General features: G+C 44.8%; 1 protein-coding gene across 1 annotated transcript in view; it reads right to left on the reverse strand.

Annotated features, from left to right (window-relative positions):
- SAR1A (secretion associated Ras related GTPase 1A) overlaps nt 1-17,790 on the reverse strand; it is a 62,839-nt gene that overhangs the window by 11,927 nt on the left and 33,122 nt on the right. Inside the window, exons 2-4 of the mRNA XM_082268072.1 lie at nt 10,639-10,711; nt 10,436-10,555; nt 3,282-3,347 (exon numbers count right to left, since the gene is read on the reverse strand). Of these exons, the coding sequence (XP_082124198.1) occupies nt 3,282-3,347; nt 10,436-10,555; nt 10,639-10,711 (259 nt within the window). The remainder of the gene's footprint in view (nt 1-3,281; nt 3,348-10,435; nt 10,556-10,638; nt 10,712-17,790) is intronic.

A 17,790-nucleotide genomic window follows, 5' to 3' on the forward strand; every position in this document is an offset into this window, starting at 1 on the left:
TATATTATATGGGCTTTTCGGTATGCAGGAGCATGTGACCTCCTTCCAGGATGCAGTGCTTAAGCCTGAACGCCCAAACACTACGCCAAAACATCAGCCCAGTGTAAGCTTCAGTACCACGTGACACTAAACATACCCAGGTGTTGACTACTGAATGGGCAAAGTGACAGTGTTTAAAAGGATTCATGCAGTTATAAAAAGTTACTACAAGGTTTTAAGGATACTATAGTCTTTTATATACACACACACACCATTCCTTATAATAGGCATGTGACAGCCATGCTTGCTCACTACCAGTGTTACGAAAAAGTTTGTCATAACTTTCGTCAGCTGCATTTTTGCAGTCACGAAAACTAAAACGAAAAGTACACAACATTTTTGTCCACTGATGAAAACTATGACGAAAATCAATTTAGTTTTCGTTAACGAAAAGAACAAAATGTTAGGCAGGGACGTTTACTCTTATAACTCCCAGTTTCCACTGAGCTCCGCCTGCTTTCTCTGGATGGAGCCCAGCATTTGTAGATAAGAGGCTGTCCGAGGGGATGGTTAGACCATCAATGGCTGTTATCTGCAGCCTTAAGGGGGGATTGTTCCATTAGGATGGCGAGGCCTGGGTTGTGTGATTAACCCTCTCACACTCTGCCTCTGTAGATACACACATGTGGGGCTGATTGAATCTCTACTATGTGAAGCTAGAAGTCAGAGGTAGCAATGCCTCAGGTGATCTTATGCCCCGTACACACGTGCAGATTATCTGCAGACTTTTGTCTGCAGACTTACCTTTTCTATGTAGTGCAAGGGCCTGCTGGATTGCATACAAATTGAAAGTGTTTAGGTTTGACCTCATATTATATGGTTTTGGTAAGTCTGCAGACAAATGTCTGCAGATAATCTGCACGTGTGTATGGGGCATAACACTGCAGAAAGACATCTATGAGGCTCAAGACACAGGAGTGCCTCCTAGGCCCACTCATATACCAGGAAGTTCACTGCTGTTTTTCAGGAGGAATGAAGGCTAGAGGGTAACTTAAAAGTGGAAGTAAAGTCAAAATCTTACTAAATCTAAACCTGCTCTCTGCCACATTCTAAGTCTAATCTATCTAGCCTTGTAAAGAGAAAAAACAAAACAAAAATCAAATCGCTATACTTAACTGTTCTGCAGCCTCTCTGGTCCAGCTTTTTGACACTTTTCTGGGAACCAGTGACACGAATACAGTGATCAATACTAAAATATATGCACAGTCACTGTACTAATGACACTGTGGCTGGAAAGGGGTTAAAATCTAGGGCGATAAAGGGGTTAAATGTGTGCCCAACATGTGTGCTGGGTACGGTTTTTACTAAGCAATGTGCTGGTTTTAACTTCCTGCTTTACAGGGAGAAAAAACAGCACATTGTTGCTGTCAGAAGATAGCCCTGTTTGTATTTACATACATCAGGGTTCATACACATTTTCACCAATAAAATTCCATGACTTTTCCATGACTTCACGTAAATATTCATGACCTAATTTTTCATGAAATGTCTATGTATACATGTTAAATAAGAAGAAAATTCATGTCACACCCAGCATATTTTTACTAAAATAAAATGACAATCTTTGTTGTGTACAGTATCTCTGCAGTTCGGGTTTAGTTTCTGGATACAGCGTGACTCAAAATGGTCCCTTGTTTTACAGTGGATGAGATGGAAGAACCGCTGCCGCAGCTGGGAGCCGGTGTCACTTCAGGCGCACGGGTGAAAAAGCGCTGCCTCTCCCATGTTCAAAATGTCAAACGTTTTACGACACACACTGTACATTTAGCGGACATGATACAGGAGAAGGTCAGAGGCTGCAGACATGATAGAAGATAGAAGAGCACAGGGGAAGCAGAGAGCACTGGAGGAGCTTAAGGGCACGGGGTGGGGGGGGGGACTGGAGAGAATTAAGGGGGGGGTTTGGAAAGCATTGCAGGGGGGTTGGAAGGCGCGGGGGGGGGGCATGGAAAACCAGGGGGATGGAGAGCACAGGGGGAGGGGGGGGGACTGGAGAGCACTGTCTGGGGGGAACTGGAAATCACTGCGCTGGGAGCTGAAGAGCACGGGGGGGGGACTAAGAGCACTGGGGGGGGGACTAAGAGCACTGGGAGGGGCTAAAGAGCACTGGGGGGGGGCTAAAGAGCACTGGGGGGGGGCTAAAGAGCACTGGGGGGGGGCTAAAGAGCACTGGGGGGGGGCTAAAGAGCACTGGGGGGGGGCTAAAGAGCACTGGGGGGGGGCATTTTTACATTCAGCGTATAGCACTGGTACAGGTAGGTGTCCTTCCGGGTCCGCACTTTGCCCTTACTGTCAGTCACTGGCCAGCAGCAGCCGAGGAGATGACCCAATCAGGCAGCGGGGAGGGCCGGCTGCGGTTTGCCTGGAGACACGGTGACTGACTAGCAGCAGCAGTAACAGCTGGGAGATTATCAACCAATGAGGCAGCGGAAACGTCACTGGAGGGCGGGCCGGCCGCATGAACGTGATGACGCGGGGGTGCGGTAACCGAAACGGTTACTGCCCCCTTTCGCGTCATCATCACGTTCATGCGGCCGGCCCGTCCTCCAGTGACGCTTCCGCTGCCTCATTGGTTGATAATCTCCCGGCTGTTACTGCTGTTGCTAGCCAGTCACAGTGTCTCCAGGCAAACCGCGGCCGGCCCTCCCCGCTGCCTGATTGGGTCATCTCTTCGGCTGCTGCTGGCCAATGACAGCACGTGCATACCGAGGACCCAGAAGGACGCTAATACAGCAAAATGTAAATACAGTATGTGGCAATATAATTCTCATAAAATAATTAAAGTAATTCAGCATAAGCTCCCCGCTTCTCCCCGCTCCTCCACAGTAATTTAATTCCATGACTTTTCCAAAACCTAGTGTATTTCCTAATTTTCCATGACCTTTCCAGGCCTGGAAAGTGTCATCTAAAAATTCCAAAACTTTTCCAGGATTTCCAGGACCGTATGAACCCTGATACATACTGCGCTCTTTGGTAATTCTCTGAGCCAATCGGCGGGTGTCGTTGACCAATCAGCGACCAGCACCCACTAGTTAGTTTGTGCTGTAGCAAATTGTAGCACAGCCTGGGGCGGTGGGAACGCCCCCTACCTCGGTGCACGGATCTTGTACTAGGTACGTGATCCAGCACAGAGCAGCCGTTCTGTCACAGTATATCTACGGTGGGCAGTCCACAAGCGGTTAAGCAAGGTTTTAATGTTATAATAGATGTTATAATCTGATAAGTAGAAATAAAAAGCATACCTTGTTCATGCCCCCCAAGGTCAAAGGTTGTGAAAGTCATCCCAGCAATCGTCAACTCTTCTGAGGCTAATGAATAAATAAATGACATGTTAGAATGCACAATAAAGAGAAAAGGCACATCTACAATAAAAAGGTAAACATCGATTACAAATATGATAAATACAGCGTCTAAACCTGTAAGCTAAGGAGTTTGTCATTTCCTAACCAACTGCAGTAGGAAAATCTTTGTAATGTATAAACACACATTCGGCCTCTAAGTGAAATTTTAATTTTGCTGAGCAGTGTCAATACACCCAATATTACCGTAACTACCTAAAATACATGTCACTCTGATCCTCTCTGTAGCTCGTGTCTTCAAGGTTATAAACATGATCCACCAAAACATCTAAATACAGATCATTTCTAAATGTAGCTACAAGTGGAATATGAGCAGTTGCTTGGAGGCACAGTATCACTCTCAAGGCTTTGAAAGAAGAGGCAAAGCTTCTGACAGTCACTTTCCAGTTTATCACAAAGCATTCAATGTTATCAGCAATGTTTTACCATGGCAGTTTTAAATACAAAGGCATACATATTAAATTCCTGCAAAGCCAGATGTTCTAAAAGACGTGTTTATGTTACTAGAGGCCTGACTTCCGGGCCAAGCTCACCCAAGCTACAACTGTATGTGCCCTTATTGACCAATGAGAGCCCCCGGTGGACCAGAGAATGGCTGTGGGGTGCAACATGGAAAATGACAGAAATCCACTCAGATCTGCATCAAAAATCTTTATTTAAATAAACAGCTTAAAGTCTCACATTGTAAGATGTTTCTTATCACCATGTTGTAAGATTTTTCTCCTAATAAAATACATTTTTTATCTATCTCTGAGCAGTGTGCTGGCCTTTTCCATATTGGACATTGCTTTAAGGGTGATCAGGAAACTCTGACGATAATTCTGTGTTCCGATGGTTGCCTAAAGACAGTGAGGTGGAGGGAACATATTTTCTGTACGTATGAATGGCTGTTATGGGTAGATTCGGCCCTGAAGTCAAGGAAGTCAGGACTAAATAAGAAAGTCACATCATTTCTTGGCTAATATTTGTTAAAGTAAAAACACCTGCAGTACATGCCTCCGTCAGGACTTTAAACTGAACTTTACCCATAACAACTTGCTTCTTGCTGGAGGCTGCCATTTTGCTGAAGCCCAGAGTCCCTCAACAGCAGTAAATAAAAGTGGAACTAATATAAATGAAAAAGTGCACTGATAAATGTGAGTGTGCTGCTACCAAAGGTGTATAAATGAAACAGTGTAAAAAAAAGTCTGGTGCGCTACTAAATTGCAATAAAATGAACAAATAGTGCACAAACAATTTGAAACAATTTAAAACAAATGAAAATGTGATTGAATAAAGTCTCTGGTTTCTCTTGCAAATCAATATAATGTGTTTTCTGTGAACAACTCTACCAGAAAAAAGCTAAATGGATAAATGTGCAAATGAAGTCCAGTGTTCATATAAATTCCAAAAGTAATCACTGGTGACCGTGAGAAAACCAAGTGCTGCTGCAAATCAACGAACATGACGTGAAAATCCCATCACCTGGTGAATTCACCGCTTACCAGCTTTAGTCCTGGTTCACACTTGTGCGATGCGGGAAGGCTGCGAATTCGCAGCCTGTTCCCGCATCGCAAACGCACCCCTGGCAGTTCACACTGCCATATGCGATACGCAGGGGGTGTCAATGAAATGTTAACGACACCCCCAGTTTGATCGCATATCGCAGTGCGATCTGACAGTTCGCACAGGATCGGATCGCACAAGTGTGAACCACTGCGCGATCCGATCCTGATACGGCTGGAAAAAAGGGTCATGTGCGTGTTTGGTGCGGATACAGTGCGAATTCAGCCATAAAGTGTATGGCTGAATTCGCATCCGCACCTCCAATCGCATGTAATGAAGGAGCAGTGCGCTCCGAATTACATGCGATCGGCGCACTCGCAGGAATGTGAACCGGCCCTTAAGTAGATTTAGGGCAGATAGACAGAATATGAATCCAAAGGGACCTCTGTAGATAACCAAAGGGAGTGCTATGTTGGAATCCACCCTCGCATGACCCTTTTTCCCAGCCGCATCAGGATCGGATCGCACAGTGGTTCACACTTTGGATTCATATTCTGTCTATCTGCCCTAAATCTACTTAAAGCTGGTAAGTGGTGAATTCACCAGGTAATGGGATTTTCACGTCACGTTCATTGATTTGCAGCAGCACTTGGTTTTCTCACGGCCACCAGTGATTATTTTTGGAATTTACATGAACACTGGACTTCATTTGCACATTCATCCATTTAGCTTTTTTCTGGTGGAGTGGTTCACGGAAAACACATTATATTGATTTGCAAGAGAAACCAGAGACTTTTTTCACTCACATTTTCATTTGTTTTAAATTGTTTAAAAGTGGAACTAAACCCATTGATTTAAAGCTTTCAAAAAACAGTTACATTCCTGGAATGTCGGGATTGTTAACCGTCACATTTGCTTGTGTCCTCAACCAAACTGTCAAACCATCAAATGTCTGGTGTCAAAACTGATCACATGTGCAGCACCGTGGCAGTTACAGTTTAAAACAAAAGCAGTGTCTTTGGCTGCAAAGGATAGGAGGGTTTAATTCTGCTTTAAGGCTGACAGCAGATTGGCCTCTGCAAACTCAGCTGTGCCTAAAAAAGCCTAAATTGGGAGAGCAACTGAGCATGTGCAGAGCAGGGTGAGACAGTGTATTGCTGGATTTCAAACAGTATAGATGCTTATTTTTAATGTATTACATAGCTATAACTGCAAAATGGGCCAGCCCGAAGTGATATAGCAGGACTTTAGTTATGCACAAGGGACTATCCAGCTGCAGTTACTCTCCCCCAGGCTTTTTAGTGCACCCAGGAAGGACAGGTGCACCCCATCCAGCCCACCCCACTGCAGGAAGCCTGCGTCTGGACAGGGCTAAATGCTGTACACAGTGGTTCTGACGGACAGGGCTGAATGCTGTACACAGTGGTTCTGACGGACAGGGCTGAATGCTGTACACATGGCCCTAAGCACTGGTTCCACTAATGCCTCGTTTCCACTGAGCGGAACGGTTCGGGTCGGTACAGTTTGGGAGGGTTAGAATGGTCCGGTCTATTCAGGTGAGCGTTTCCACTGCAAGTCGGGCCACCAGGGACCATGCGGGGTTTACACCAAACGAGGAGTTTGTTTTGCTCTTTCATTTGACGTGAGCATTGACATTTTCCTGTCCGCCAATCAGTGGAATCTATTGTGTGACGCCAGTAGCTCCGCCCTAACCGTACCGTTCCATTTCCTATGGCCCTACATCTGAAGCAGGACCAGGAATGGTGCGGTTTGGTTCGGTTGTATGGGCCACTTTCATAATGGAAACACCCAAAATAGCGTACCGTACCGAACCGACCCGAACCGATCCGCTCAGTGGAAACGAGGCATAAGTTTAACTTTTCCCAGGACATCCCTACCCTTCAATCCAGTTAATTCACACAACACTGGCCATTGGATTGTAGATTTGGCATTTACAGGCGAGGACATATTAAATGATAATCAAATGCAGCAATATGAGGTACACTGTATGGGGAGGTTTAGAAACCAAAGACAGGCTGAAAACAGGGGGATTTATGCAATGCAGGATTTTTTTTTTTTTTTTTACCTGAGCTATGTTCCACCTAATAAATAATTGTTTAACTTCATTACGATTTTGCAGGGTAAATTAGCAAATCTCAGCTGTTTTTCAAAGTGTAAGAATTTAACAGTCATCACCTGGTCTTCATTTCATAAATAAAATACTATACTGTATTATTTAAAAAAAAAAATGAAATCAGACTTTAGAACAGCGCATATCACTGTTCCCTACACAAAGCAGCTCTGTAGTTGCACAACCCGATTAGCTAAACAAAGGCCTCCAAGGTTTCATTTTTCTAATCCTTATAAAACTCTAGATCACATGCACGAACATTGACATTTCTCGGATATAAAGGTTATACCACTTAGCATTCTAAGGTTTAAAGAAGAAAAAGTCCTCACAAAAGATTTGGGGATTGAATTATACAAAGAATAAAAAGAAGGTACAGGACTGAGACACTTGTTTGAGTAAAATAATATATGGTAGTATAATAGAATATAATATATGGTAGCAAATGTCTGACAATAGAGGTCTGAAACAGGATATGATTTTATTATGATAAATTGAGCAAAGCCTCATATTGATTTTCAGCAATACTCGTATCCCCAAAACAGTGTAGATCAATTGGTACACCTTCGCCCGATATCTTTTGATTCGCAGACAATCCCACCACATGTATCAAACTGCCACCCAAGCCACGCCCTCCGAAGCAGTGGTCTGAGGCTCCTCAGGTAAATTCAGTCAGTCAGTCTTGACGGTACTATGTACCATCGCAGCATAAGTTTGTAGTTTGCCTCCAAGAACTGACTGACCCAGTATGCCATATTTGGGACCAGTGATTAGTTTTCAGTGGGGTCCCCAGGTCTACCTCCCATTGAGTGGAGTAAAGCAGGTGGTCAGACATATCCCCAAACAACAAGGATTTATATATCAGGGACAAAATGACCTTTTATCTAAGGGGCAACATGACAGAGGCACTGACCAGAAGAATAAGCAATGAATTTGCGTGTCTCAGATGTGGTTGAACGAAGTTACGGATTTAGAGAGAACAGAACAGTGTCGAGGGAGGGATCTTATGGGAGGTATGCAGAGCATTGTAGGTCAAAACCCTTTTTTGTGTCAAGAGGTCTTAGATGCGCTGGAATCCCACCATCAGAACCAACCAGTCTCTTCCAGGCCTGGGCTGAAGAAAGGGTTGTGAAACAAGGTAGCCATCCAGAAGTGAAGGGGGCATCAGCTTCCCAGAGTACTTAATCAGGCCGCATATATTCAGCAAATGTTTTAGTTAGAACTGGCAACAGGTTTTTGTGTTTCCAGTAGGATCCATAAGATTGTGTTTATGGCAATGGGTGTTCTCAAAAATGTTTTAAAACTCACCCACAACATGGTATTAGCTGTCACATGGTAGGTCACCAATGGAGCACACTGTTCCGCCCCATAATAGTGCCGAATCTAGGCCGCAGTTAAGCCCCCCTTGAGATTTTGCTTGAAAAAGGACTTCGAGCCCCTTGGTTTGGAGTCCTGCCAAATTAACCTGAGGCACAGTTGTTGGATAGATCTAAGGATATGTGGGGGGGAACACATATTGGGTGGGTCAGGAAAGGATTAAGGATCTTTGGAAAAAGCGTAATTTTTCAGTGCTGTAATCCTTCCCAGCCCAGGGATCTGGTATCTCTTCCAAGACTCCAGGGTCAGAGATAATTGATGTAGAAATGAACCAAAGTTAGTGTCAAAGTGTATCATGATAGAGACCCACTGATAAGAGTAGTTAATCTGATGTAAGAGATATGTTCAAGGCCTCAGACTTAGAATCATTAACATGTAGGCCTGAAAGGGCAGAAAAATCTTTAAGGAGTTTGATCAGATTGGGGAGGGAGATCACTGGGTTGATAAGGAACAGCAAGACGTCGTTAGTGAAAATGCATCTCTTGTGATTATGCCCTGCTTCCTCCACCCCACACTCATCAGGGGGCGGAACTCTAATGGGATAGGGTTCCACTGTAAAAAAAGAAAAAAAAGAGTGCACTATTGTATCATGTACGTTATGCAATAAAAATTATAATAAAGTGTGTGTGTGTGTGTGTGTGTGTGTGTGTATGTGAGATATAAGTAATATAATATGGGAGTGACGGATTCACCACTAATGAATTTTTTGTGCAAGTCACCTTCAATGCTTTATTAATATGCACCTTTAAAAGTGATGCAGAAGTGTATGGGGAATCTGGATCAAGCCAGGAGCAAGAAAATGTGTAAAAGGTAAAAATGTAATTTTGCACTATTTCCTAATTATGAACACCAAAAAGCGAAAACATTTGGAAAAAAATGTTGGAAAAAAACAGTAACACTATGCAATACTCCTATTTAGAGGAATTTGTTGATTATGTTGGGGGAAAAATATCTGGGTCTCCATGAAATGCATAAAAGCTAGGAGGTTTTTTTTCCCCCTTTTAAGTAGCGTTAAATTAAAAAAACTTTAGGAAATAAAAAAAAAAAATATGTAACCAAATTTGCTACCTAATTAAAATCTGATCTACCCTGGAAAAAAAAAGAAGTTGAAAATATGCAAGAATAAACTACAAAATCTATGAACAGGGAGCAGAACTGAAAGCGTTTGGGGAAAAAAATTGGGAGTGAAAGAGGGAAAGGGCTCTGGACCAGATTTAACCTCTTAACAATGATGTATTGCATGCACATATGCGGAGGCAAGAAAAGTTGGCTTTAACACCCTGCCGCCACACGTGTCCACAGTGATCAGAATTGCGTGCCAAGAGCATGCTAATTGCATGCTCCCAGAAACACTGACTGAGCTTTGTCCAAAAGTGGGATGGGCTCCAGTCCTGTGGCTGACGTAGAGGCCAACTACAGGGTCATGTGATCGGGAAGCTGCTCCACCTCCCAGCATTGAGCCCATGTTCACATTGGCCCAGTTTGACATTTCAATCAATGCAATTGCACCATCCGAACCGGTGCAACGCCGACTTTGTGGCGCTGCACCGATTCCCAAAAGTAGTTTCTGGACTAATTTTGGCGACTTCAGGGGGCTATTGCTTTGGACATCTGTACAGGAACCCACACGGATATCTGTAAAATCACCCCCGAAGTCAGACTGAAATGCCAGCTGAACTCGCACAATTTCAAAACGGCCTCAGTGTGAACCTGGGCTAAAGCTCATTAAAAGCGCTGTGATTCTAATCAACAGGTGCAGATATCCATATATAGAAGCGGGATATTAACATTGCCACAAGCCTCAGTAGCATCATCTTGGTAAGTATCAAGCTTTGAGGGGTAAGGCTGGTTATGCTCAGGGAGGTGGGGCAATATGGGTTTCTTTGAGAGTTTCCTTACACTTTAAGCAACACAAAACACCAGGATTTCCATACAAAGAACCAAACTTTCAACAATAGAATGATTCTACCAATAGGCCACTTAGGCTTTTGCTTTTATTGTCATACAAGTCAATGCAAAAAAAAAAAAAAAAAGTCAAAAGACATACTTGGATGAAGTGTGGGGACATGCTGTCCAAGCCGGTCATCCTTCAGCATGTGAAGCAGTGTTGTTTTGCCAGCATTGTCCAAACCTAAAAACACTAGTTTCCCCGACTTTTTGTATAACCCTACAAAACAAAAAATATGCATTAGAAAGGTCTGCGACACAGATGTGCAATATCTGTTTAATAGTGTAAAAAAAATAATTTACCTAAAAACTGCAGCATACTGCTGAAGCCATTATAAATCCACTCAAATATGAAAGACATTTCTGTATCTGTGTCCTGAAAGAGAATAACTTAATTAATTGATGGTAACGTGTAAGCATATAAATAATTAAATAATAAAGTCAAACACCTTTCTGTTCTATAAAACAAAAAACAAAATGAACAAGTTTGCCAGAAAATCTTCATCAGGTAAGTAAACCGCTTTCCCCAGTCCCCTAGATGTAAACGAGCATTCCACTTTTGCAGTGTGGTGACAGCCCCACTACAAGGGAGGATATTTATTTTCCCCAGAGTTCAGCTTTTAGACTCCGTTCACACCATGTCGGATCAGACTTCGGGGCGACCTGTGAAGTCGCATTTAGCGCGACTTGCACGGACTTCATAAAATGAATGTCTATGCAAGTCACTCCAGGTCGCCCCGAAGTAGTACAGGACCCTTTTTCTAAGTCGGAGCGACTTGTGTCGCTCCTATTAGAACGGCTTCTGAACAACACAATGGGAGCGTGAGGAGCGCGACTTGTCAGGCTGACCAAGTCGCGGTCCAAGTCGGATCAGTGTGAATGGGCTGTAAGGAAAAGTCCTAAGCACTTTTCACAACAGAATTGTCCAAGGAAACACGGTTCATTCAGTATTGTTTTTGCTGTACCTACTTTTAAGGCCCAAGTACAATAAAAAAATACCCTTGCAATGGGGCCCCCACACTGTAAGGGTTGAGAGTGAGACTGCTCTCTAAGTCTAGGGGTAAATGAAGACTACTACTTGCCATACTCCTAGCTCTTGTAGGCTCCCTCCATCTGTGCCTCCTCTATAAGGCACTCCAGGCTGTGGCCACAGACCCACCTCTTCCACATACAATGCCAGGCTATTAGGCCTGCATTATACATGATGAGTCAGAGGGACTGCACACAGCCCAGAGCAGAGGAGAGAAGAGGAGCAATCCGCAGAGGGGTGTAAGGCAAGTAATACATCCTCTTCATCTCTCCCTAGGCCTAATAAGCATATAGCCCTTGAACTCTTCTCCATCCTAGAGTTGGGCTTTATATATTTCGGTTTTCATTTTAATAACAAATGTATTTCATTCTCCTGGCAAAAGCATAATGTAAACATTACAAGAATATTTTCTTAAAGTGAACCTGACCTGGGCTTTAAATAATGTCCAAGGTAATAATCAGTACTGAAGTGCAATTATAGTGAGGAAAAAAAGTATTTGTTCCCCTGCTGATTTTGTACGTCTGCTCACTAACAAAGACATGAGCAGACTATAATTTTATTGGTAGGTTTATTTTAACAGGGAGAGACAGAAGAACAAAAAAAAAAAAAAAACACATTTCAAAAAAGTTATAAAGTTGATTTGCATTTTAATGAGTGAAATAAGTATTTGACCCCTTCGCAAAACATTACTTAGTACTTGGAGTCAAAACTCTTGTTGGCAATTACAGAGGTCAGATGTTTCTTGTAGTTGGCCACCAGGTTTGCACACATCTCAGGAGGGATTTTGTCCCACTCCTCTTTGCAGATTCTCTCTTAAGTCATAAAGGTTTTCGAGGCGGACGTTTGGTAACTCGAACCTTCAGCTCCCTCCACATATTTTCTATGGGAATAAGGTCTGATGACTGACTAGGCCTCTCCAGGACCTTAATATGCTTCTTCTTGAGCCACTCCTTTGTTGCCTTGGCTGTGTTTTTTGGGTCATGGTCATGCTGGAATACCCATCCACGACCAATTTTCAACGCCCTGGCTGAGGAAAGGAGGTTCTCACCCAAGATTTGACAGTACATAGCCCCGTCCATTGTCCCGTCCCCTTAGCTGAAAAAACACCCCAAAGCATAATGTTTCCACCTCCATTTTTGATGGTGGGGATAGTGTTCTTGGGGTCATAGGCAGCATTCCTCCACTTTCATACACAGCGAGTTGAGTTGATGCCAAAAAGCTTGATTTTGGTCTCATCTGACCACAACACTTTCAACCAGTTCTCCTCCGAATCATTCAGATGTTCATTAGTTCAGACGTGTCTGTACATGTGCTTTCTTGAGCAGGGGAACCTTGCAGGCGCTGCAAGATTTCAGTTCTTCATGGCGTAGTGTGTTACCAATTGTTTTCTTGGTGACTATGGTCCCAGCTGCCTTGAGATCATTGACTCACTGTTCTCATGATCATTCAAATTCCACGAGGTGAGATCTTGCATGGAGCCCCAGACCAAGGGAGATGGACAGTTATTTTGCATTTCTTCCATTTGCGATTATTCCCACCAACTATTGTCACCCTCTCACCAAGCTGCTTGGCAATGGTCTTGTAGCCCATTCTAGCCTTGTGTAGGTCTACAATCTTGTCCCTGGCATCCATGGACAGCTGTTTGGCCTTGGCCATGGTGGAGAGATTGGAATCGGATTGATTGATTGCTTCTGTAGGCAGGTGTCTTTTATACAGGTAACAAGTTGAGACCCGGAGCACTCCCTTTAAAAGAGTGCTCTAATCTCAGCTTGTTACCTGTATTGAAGACATCAAGGAGCCAAAAATCTTGCTGATTATTAGGGGATCAAATACTTATTTCACTCATTAAAATTCAAATCAACTTTTTTTGAAATGTGTTTTACTGGATATTTTTGTTATTCTGTCTCTGCCTGTTAAAGTAAACCTACCATTAAAATTATAGACTGATCATTTTTTTGTCAGTGGGCAAACGTACAAAATCCATTGGATGGAAAGGCTTTAAAGCGGAGTTCCACCCAAAAGTGGAACTTCCGCTTTAAATAGTCCTAACCCCCTGACATGCCACATTTGCCACACCTAGATTTGACATGTACCCGCTCCCACTTCCGCTCGGAGCGACGCGGCGCCCTGAGCGAAAGTTCTCCTCTCTCCCTCCCTCCAATCTTCTGGGACATGTCAGAGAAGATTGCCGGCCAATCACGACGCATAGCGCAACTCGCGCATGCGCAGTGCGTACCCGGCTGTGAAGCCGCAAACTGTCACAGCCGGGTGCCCACATCAGTGATGCCGGCGCCGCGGAGCAGAGAGGGAGAAGACGGCGCATCGCTGGACCGTGGGACAGGTGAGTGTGCGGTTAGGCTGGAACTCCGCTTTAAATTGAGATTAGATCCCCGGCATTAAGCTTACCCCTTGTCATTCAACTGTCAAATGCCAAACACTGTGCGCATGTGAGGCTCTGGGATTTGACAGCAATATGACAAGGATAGGGCTTGGTGCTGTGAGAGGGAGGGGCTTAATCCTATCATGAAGCAAAGTCATGGAGAGCTTAGATCTGGTGCCCAAGTTGTGTCACAGAGATGGATTTGAAGGTACAACTTAAACAGGTACTTGCAGGCACTTCTCACTATTCTTCAGAACTTTTGATATCTTAGGAAACTCTCAGGCCATGCCAGGTTTACTTTAACAAAAAAGCAGGAAGTTAAAAAAAAAAAAAAATCTTATTATAGAATAGAATATTGTAATCTTACTTTATACTACAGAATTTGTAAAACACGAATGCACAGATTTGTTGTGTTTTTATACAAGTGTGAAAACGTGAGCTAAGCTGTCGGCTCAATGTGTGCTATCATATTTCTTGTATAAACCCCATAATTAATTTACACTGCTAAGCCAGATTTCCTATGTGCTTTGCTAGTTATTGAATAAAACAAAAATGGTTCTCATAATAAGAGCAGAATTAGGAGTTAGGCCAAGTCCCATAGGGAGAGCAGATCTGTAATTAAAATATTGCCAAGGGAATGAGCTTTATCTGTAATTAAGGAGGCAGTGTTAGGCTTACTTGTTGGCAGTATAATAGACAAGAGTTTTCTACTGGCAGAGTCTGTTCAGAAAGAAATGACTAAAAAATCTCTCTAGTAAGAGCTTGTTTAGAGTAGACCCACTGTGAAATCAGCAAATAACTTGATAGAAGACACCTAGGTTTAGACGTTTAGGTGCTGGATGCCTGGTTCTAAATATTCTCACAAAATTACTCACACCTCACCCACATATTGGTATTGTAAAAAATGAGATTTTTACTCACCGTAAAATTAATTTCTCTGATGTTCATTGACGGACACAGCTCCTGATATTCTTAACTATTGAGCTAAACTGCCCCCTACAGGAGCAGGACACTAGGCAGAAAAGAAGTCTCGCTACGCCCATGGGCAGTCCAAGGGGGTATAATCCCGCTATCTGCTATAGGCACTCAGTGCCTAGTTACAAGCAGTGTCAGGAGAATTACAACTCCACAAAGGGGTGGGTGCTGTGTCCATCAATGGTCAGAGAAACAGATTTTACGGTAAGTCAAAAATCCTATTTTCTCTTTTGGTCATTGACGGACACAGCTCCCGATATTCTTCACCCTAGGGACGTCCCAAAACAGTGTTAAACTTGAGGAGAAGGAACAGCAAAAAATTCCCAAGGCTAAACAGTAGCCAACCAGGCAACAGGAGCTCAACCAAAACAATTGGAACCCACCTGAAGATAACAATACACCCTCAAAGAGCATCAGGTCCTTTTCAACAGCAGCCTGCAAAACCTTGTGGCCAAAAGAGGCATCCACAGATGCCAACACAACCACTTCACAGAACTTTGTGAAAGTGTGCACCGACGACCAGGTGGCCACCTTGCAAACCTGCTTCACCAACGCCTGTAGACGGAAAGCCCAGGAGGCACCAAGCGCCCTAGTAGAGTGCGCCTTGACAAGGAAGAGAGGAACTTGACCCCTGATGGATTAGGCCTGAATCATGGTCTGTCTGATCCATCGAGAAATGGTTGCGGAGGACGCGGTCAACCTTTTTCGAGGTCCATCTGTGAGCAAGACTCCGTAGCTGCCAGGTACACCCTAATTGCCTGGACCACATACAAGGCATGCAAGGTATATTTCCATCAGGTGTTTAGGCCTGGGGCACAGGGAAGGCAAAACAATGTCTTCAGTCAAATGAAAATCAGAGCCAACCTTTGGAAGGAACGACGGACAGGGGTGCAGAACCACCTTATCCCTGTGAATCACCAGGTAAGGTGAACAGGATAACTCCGCCAGTTCCGACACCCTATACGCAGAGGTGATAGCCACCAAAAAGGCCACCTTCTGGGACAGCGTAAGCAGGGGAATATTCCAAATATTCTCAAAGGGAGGCTTCTGGGAACTGAAAGCACCAAATTGAGATGCCAAGGCGAGAACAGAGCCCGCACTGGAGGAACCAAATTATGGACACTCCGAAGAAAGGTACGTACCAGGGAATGTGTGGCCAAAGGTCGTTGGAAGAAGACTACCAAAGCCGACACCTGGCTCTTGATGGTACTCAAGGCTAATTTCTATTCAGCCCCCCATTGAAGGAAGGTCAAGATCCGAGCCACCGAGAAGGAGCGAGGATGAATGCCAAGAGACTCACACCACACAATGAACTTCTTCCACGTACAATGGTAGATCTTCCTAGAAGTAGATTTCCTAGCTTTCAACAAGGTAGGAATCACCGACTCAGATAAACCCCTATCCTTCAGCACCTGGCATACAACAGCCAAGCCATCAAAGCCAGCGACTAAAGCAGGATGGAAGATCGGTCCTTGGGACAGCAGATCCTCCCTGAGAGGAAGCTTCAAAGGAACGTCGGTGACCAGCCCCACCAGATCGGTGTACCAAGTCCGGTGAGGCCAGTCCAGACCCACTAAGATGACGGGAATCCCTTCTGCCTGAAACCTGCGGAGAAGTCTTTGCAGAAGCTTGAGAGGGGGGGGGGAGGTGTAAATCAGACGAAACTGACTGACCCCACGGGGCCAACCAGCACGTCTATGGCGTCTGCCAGAGGATCCCTTGACTCACAAACCTCTGCAACTTTCTGTTGAGCCGAGACGCCAACAGATCCACCTTGGGAGTGCCCCACCGGAGACAATGTTAACGAAACGCCTCCAGGAGAAGTGACCACTTCCCTTGGTCCAACGCCTGCCGGCTGAGGTAATCCGCCTGCCAATTTTCCACCCCTGGAATGTGTACAGGGGAGAGGGCTGGAACGACCCTTTCTGTCCACCTTAGAATGCTGGCTACCTCCAGAGCCCCTAGGACACTTCTGTGCCCCCTTGGTGATTGACAAAAGCCACTCCATTCTGAACATCTGCATCCGCACAAAGCAGTTTAGCGCCTTGAGGTCCAGAATTGGACGCACTTTGCCTTCCTTCCTGGGAACTGTGAACAGGTTTGAGTAAAAACTCTGAAAACGTTCCGGAGTCGGAAACGGGACATCCACCCCTTGAAGTAACAGGTCTTGTACCACCTCAAACAGGCCCTGCAAGCGGTCCGGGGACAGACGAAGTTGGAAGGAAAGAAACTTGCTAGGGGGACAAGAGCGAATTAATTAGTGGACCCACTTGTCTTGCACCAGGGAAGTCCACGGGTCCAGAAACCAGCGAATAAATCCCTCCCACAGTCAATACGGGTGGGGGCGAACCGCCATGATGAAGGAGCCTTGTCCGCGGGTCTTGAGAAGCTTGCTCTCGGCTTGGCAGACCAGGTTCATTTGAATCCTCCAGAGGAGGCCCTAAAAGGCTTTGAGCCCTTGTCAGTCGACCATGAGGGACGAAAAAACGTATGAACCGAGAAGGAAGGCCCATGTCTACAACGAAGTTTCATGCCTTAAGTAGCCTGCGGAAGAAAAGTACTTTTTCCCGCTGTGAGACCTTTAATGATGTCTGCCTGTTTGGAGCTACCCTGGATATCTCCTTGAAAAGGATTATCAGTCAAGGCCTTTTTAGAAGTCTGGCCCACAGACCAGCACTTGAGTCAAAAGACACGCCAAAAGGACCACTGCCAAAACAGAGAGCCTAGCGACTAGGGGAGCCGCATCCAAAGAGGCATCACAGATAACTGCAGCCCCTAGACCAGCTCTTCCATCAGCTCGGCAAAGGCAGGGGGGGAGCTGTTCTCCCTCCAGGTCACGGAGACGGAGCATAGCCCACTCAGAGTTTGTGACACCAGGGAAATGGTGAATACCGGCCTCATTGCTGAACAAGCCAGAGGGTACATGTTGCAGGCTACAGCCTCCACCTTCTTGTCAGCCAGATTGTTAAAGGACAGGGATTCTTCAACTGGAATCACGGTTGCCTTGTTTAATCTGGAAACCGGAGGGTCAACCACCGGTGGAACTGTCCACTTCTTAAGAAGGGACCCC

Source organism: Pelophylax lessonae (assembly GCF_965119305.1).
Source record: "Pelophylax lessonae genome assembly, chromosome: 9".
Taxonomy (NCBI): Eukaryota; Metazoa; Chordata; class Amphibia; order Anura; family Ranidae; genus Pelophylax; species Pelophylax lessonae.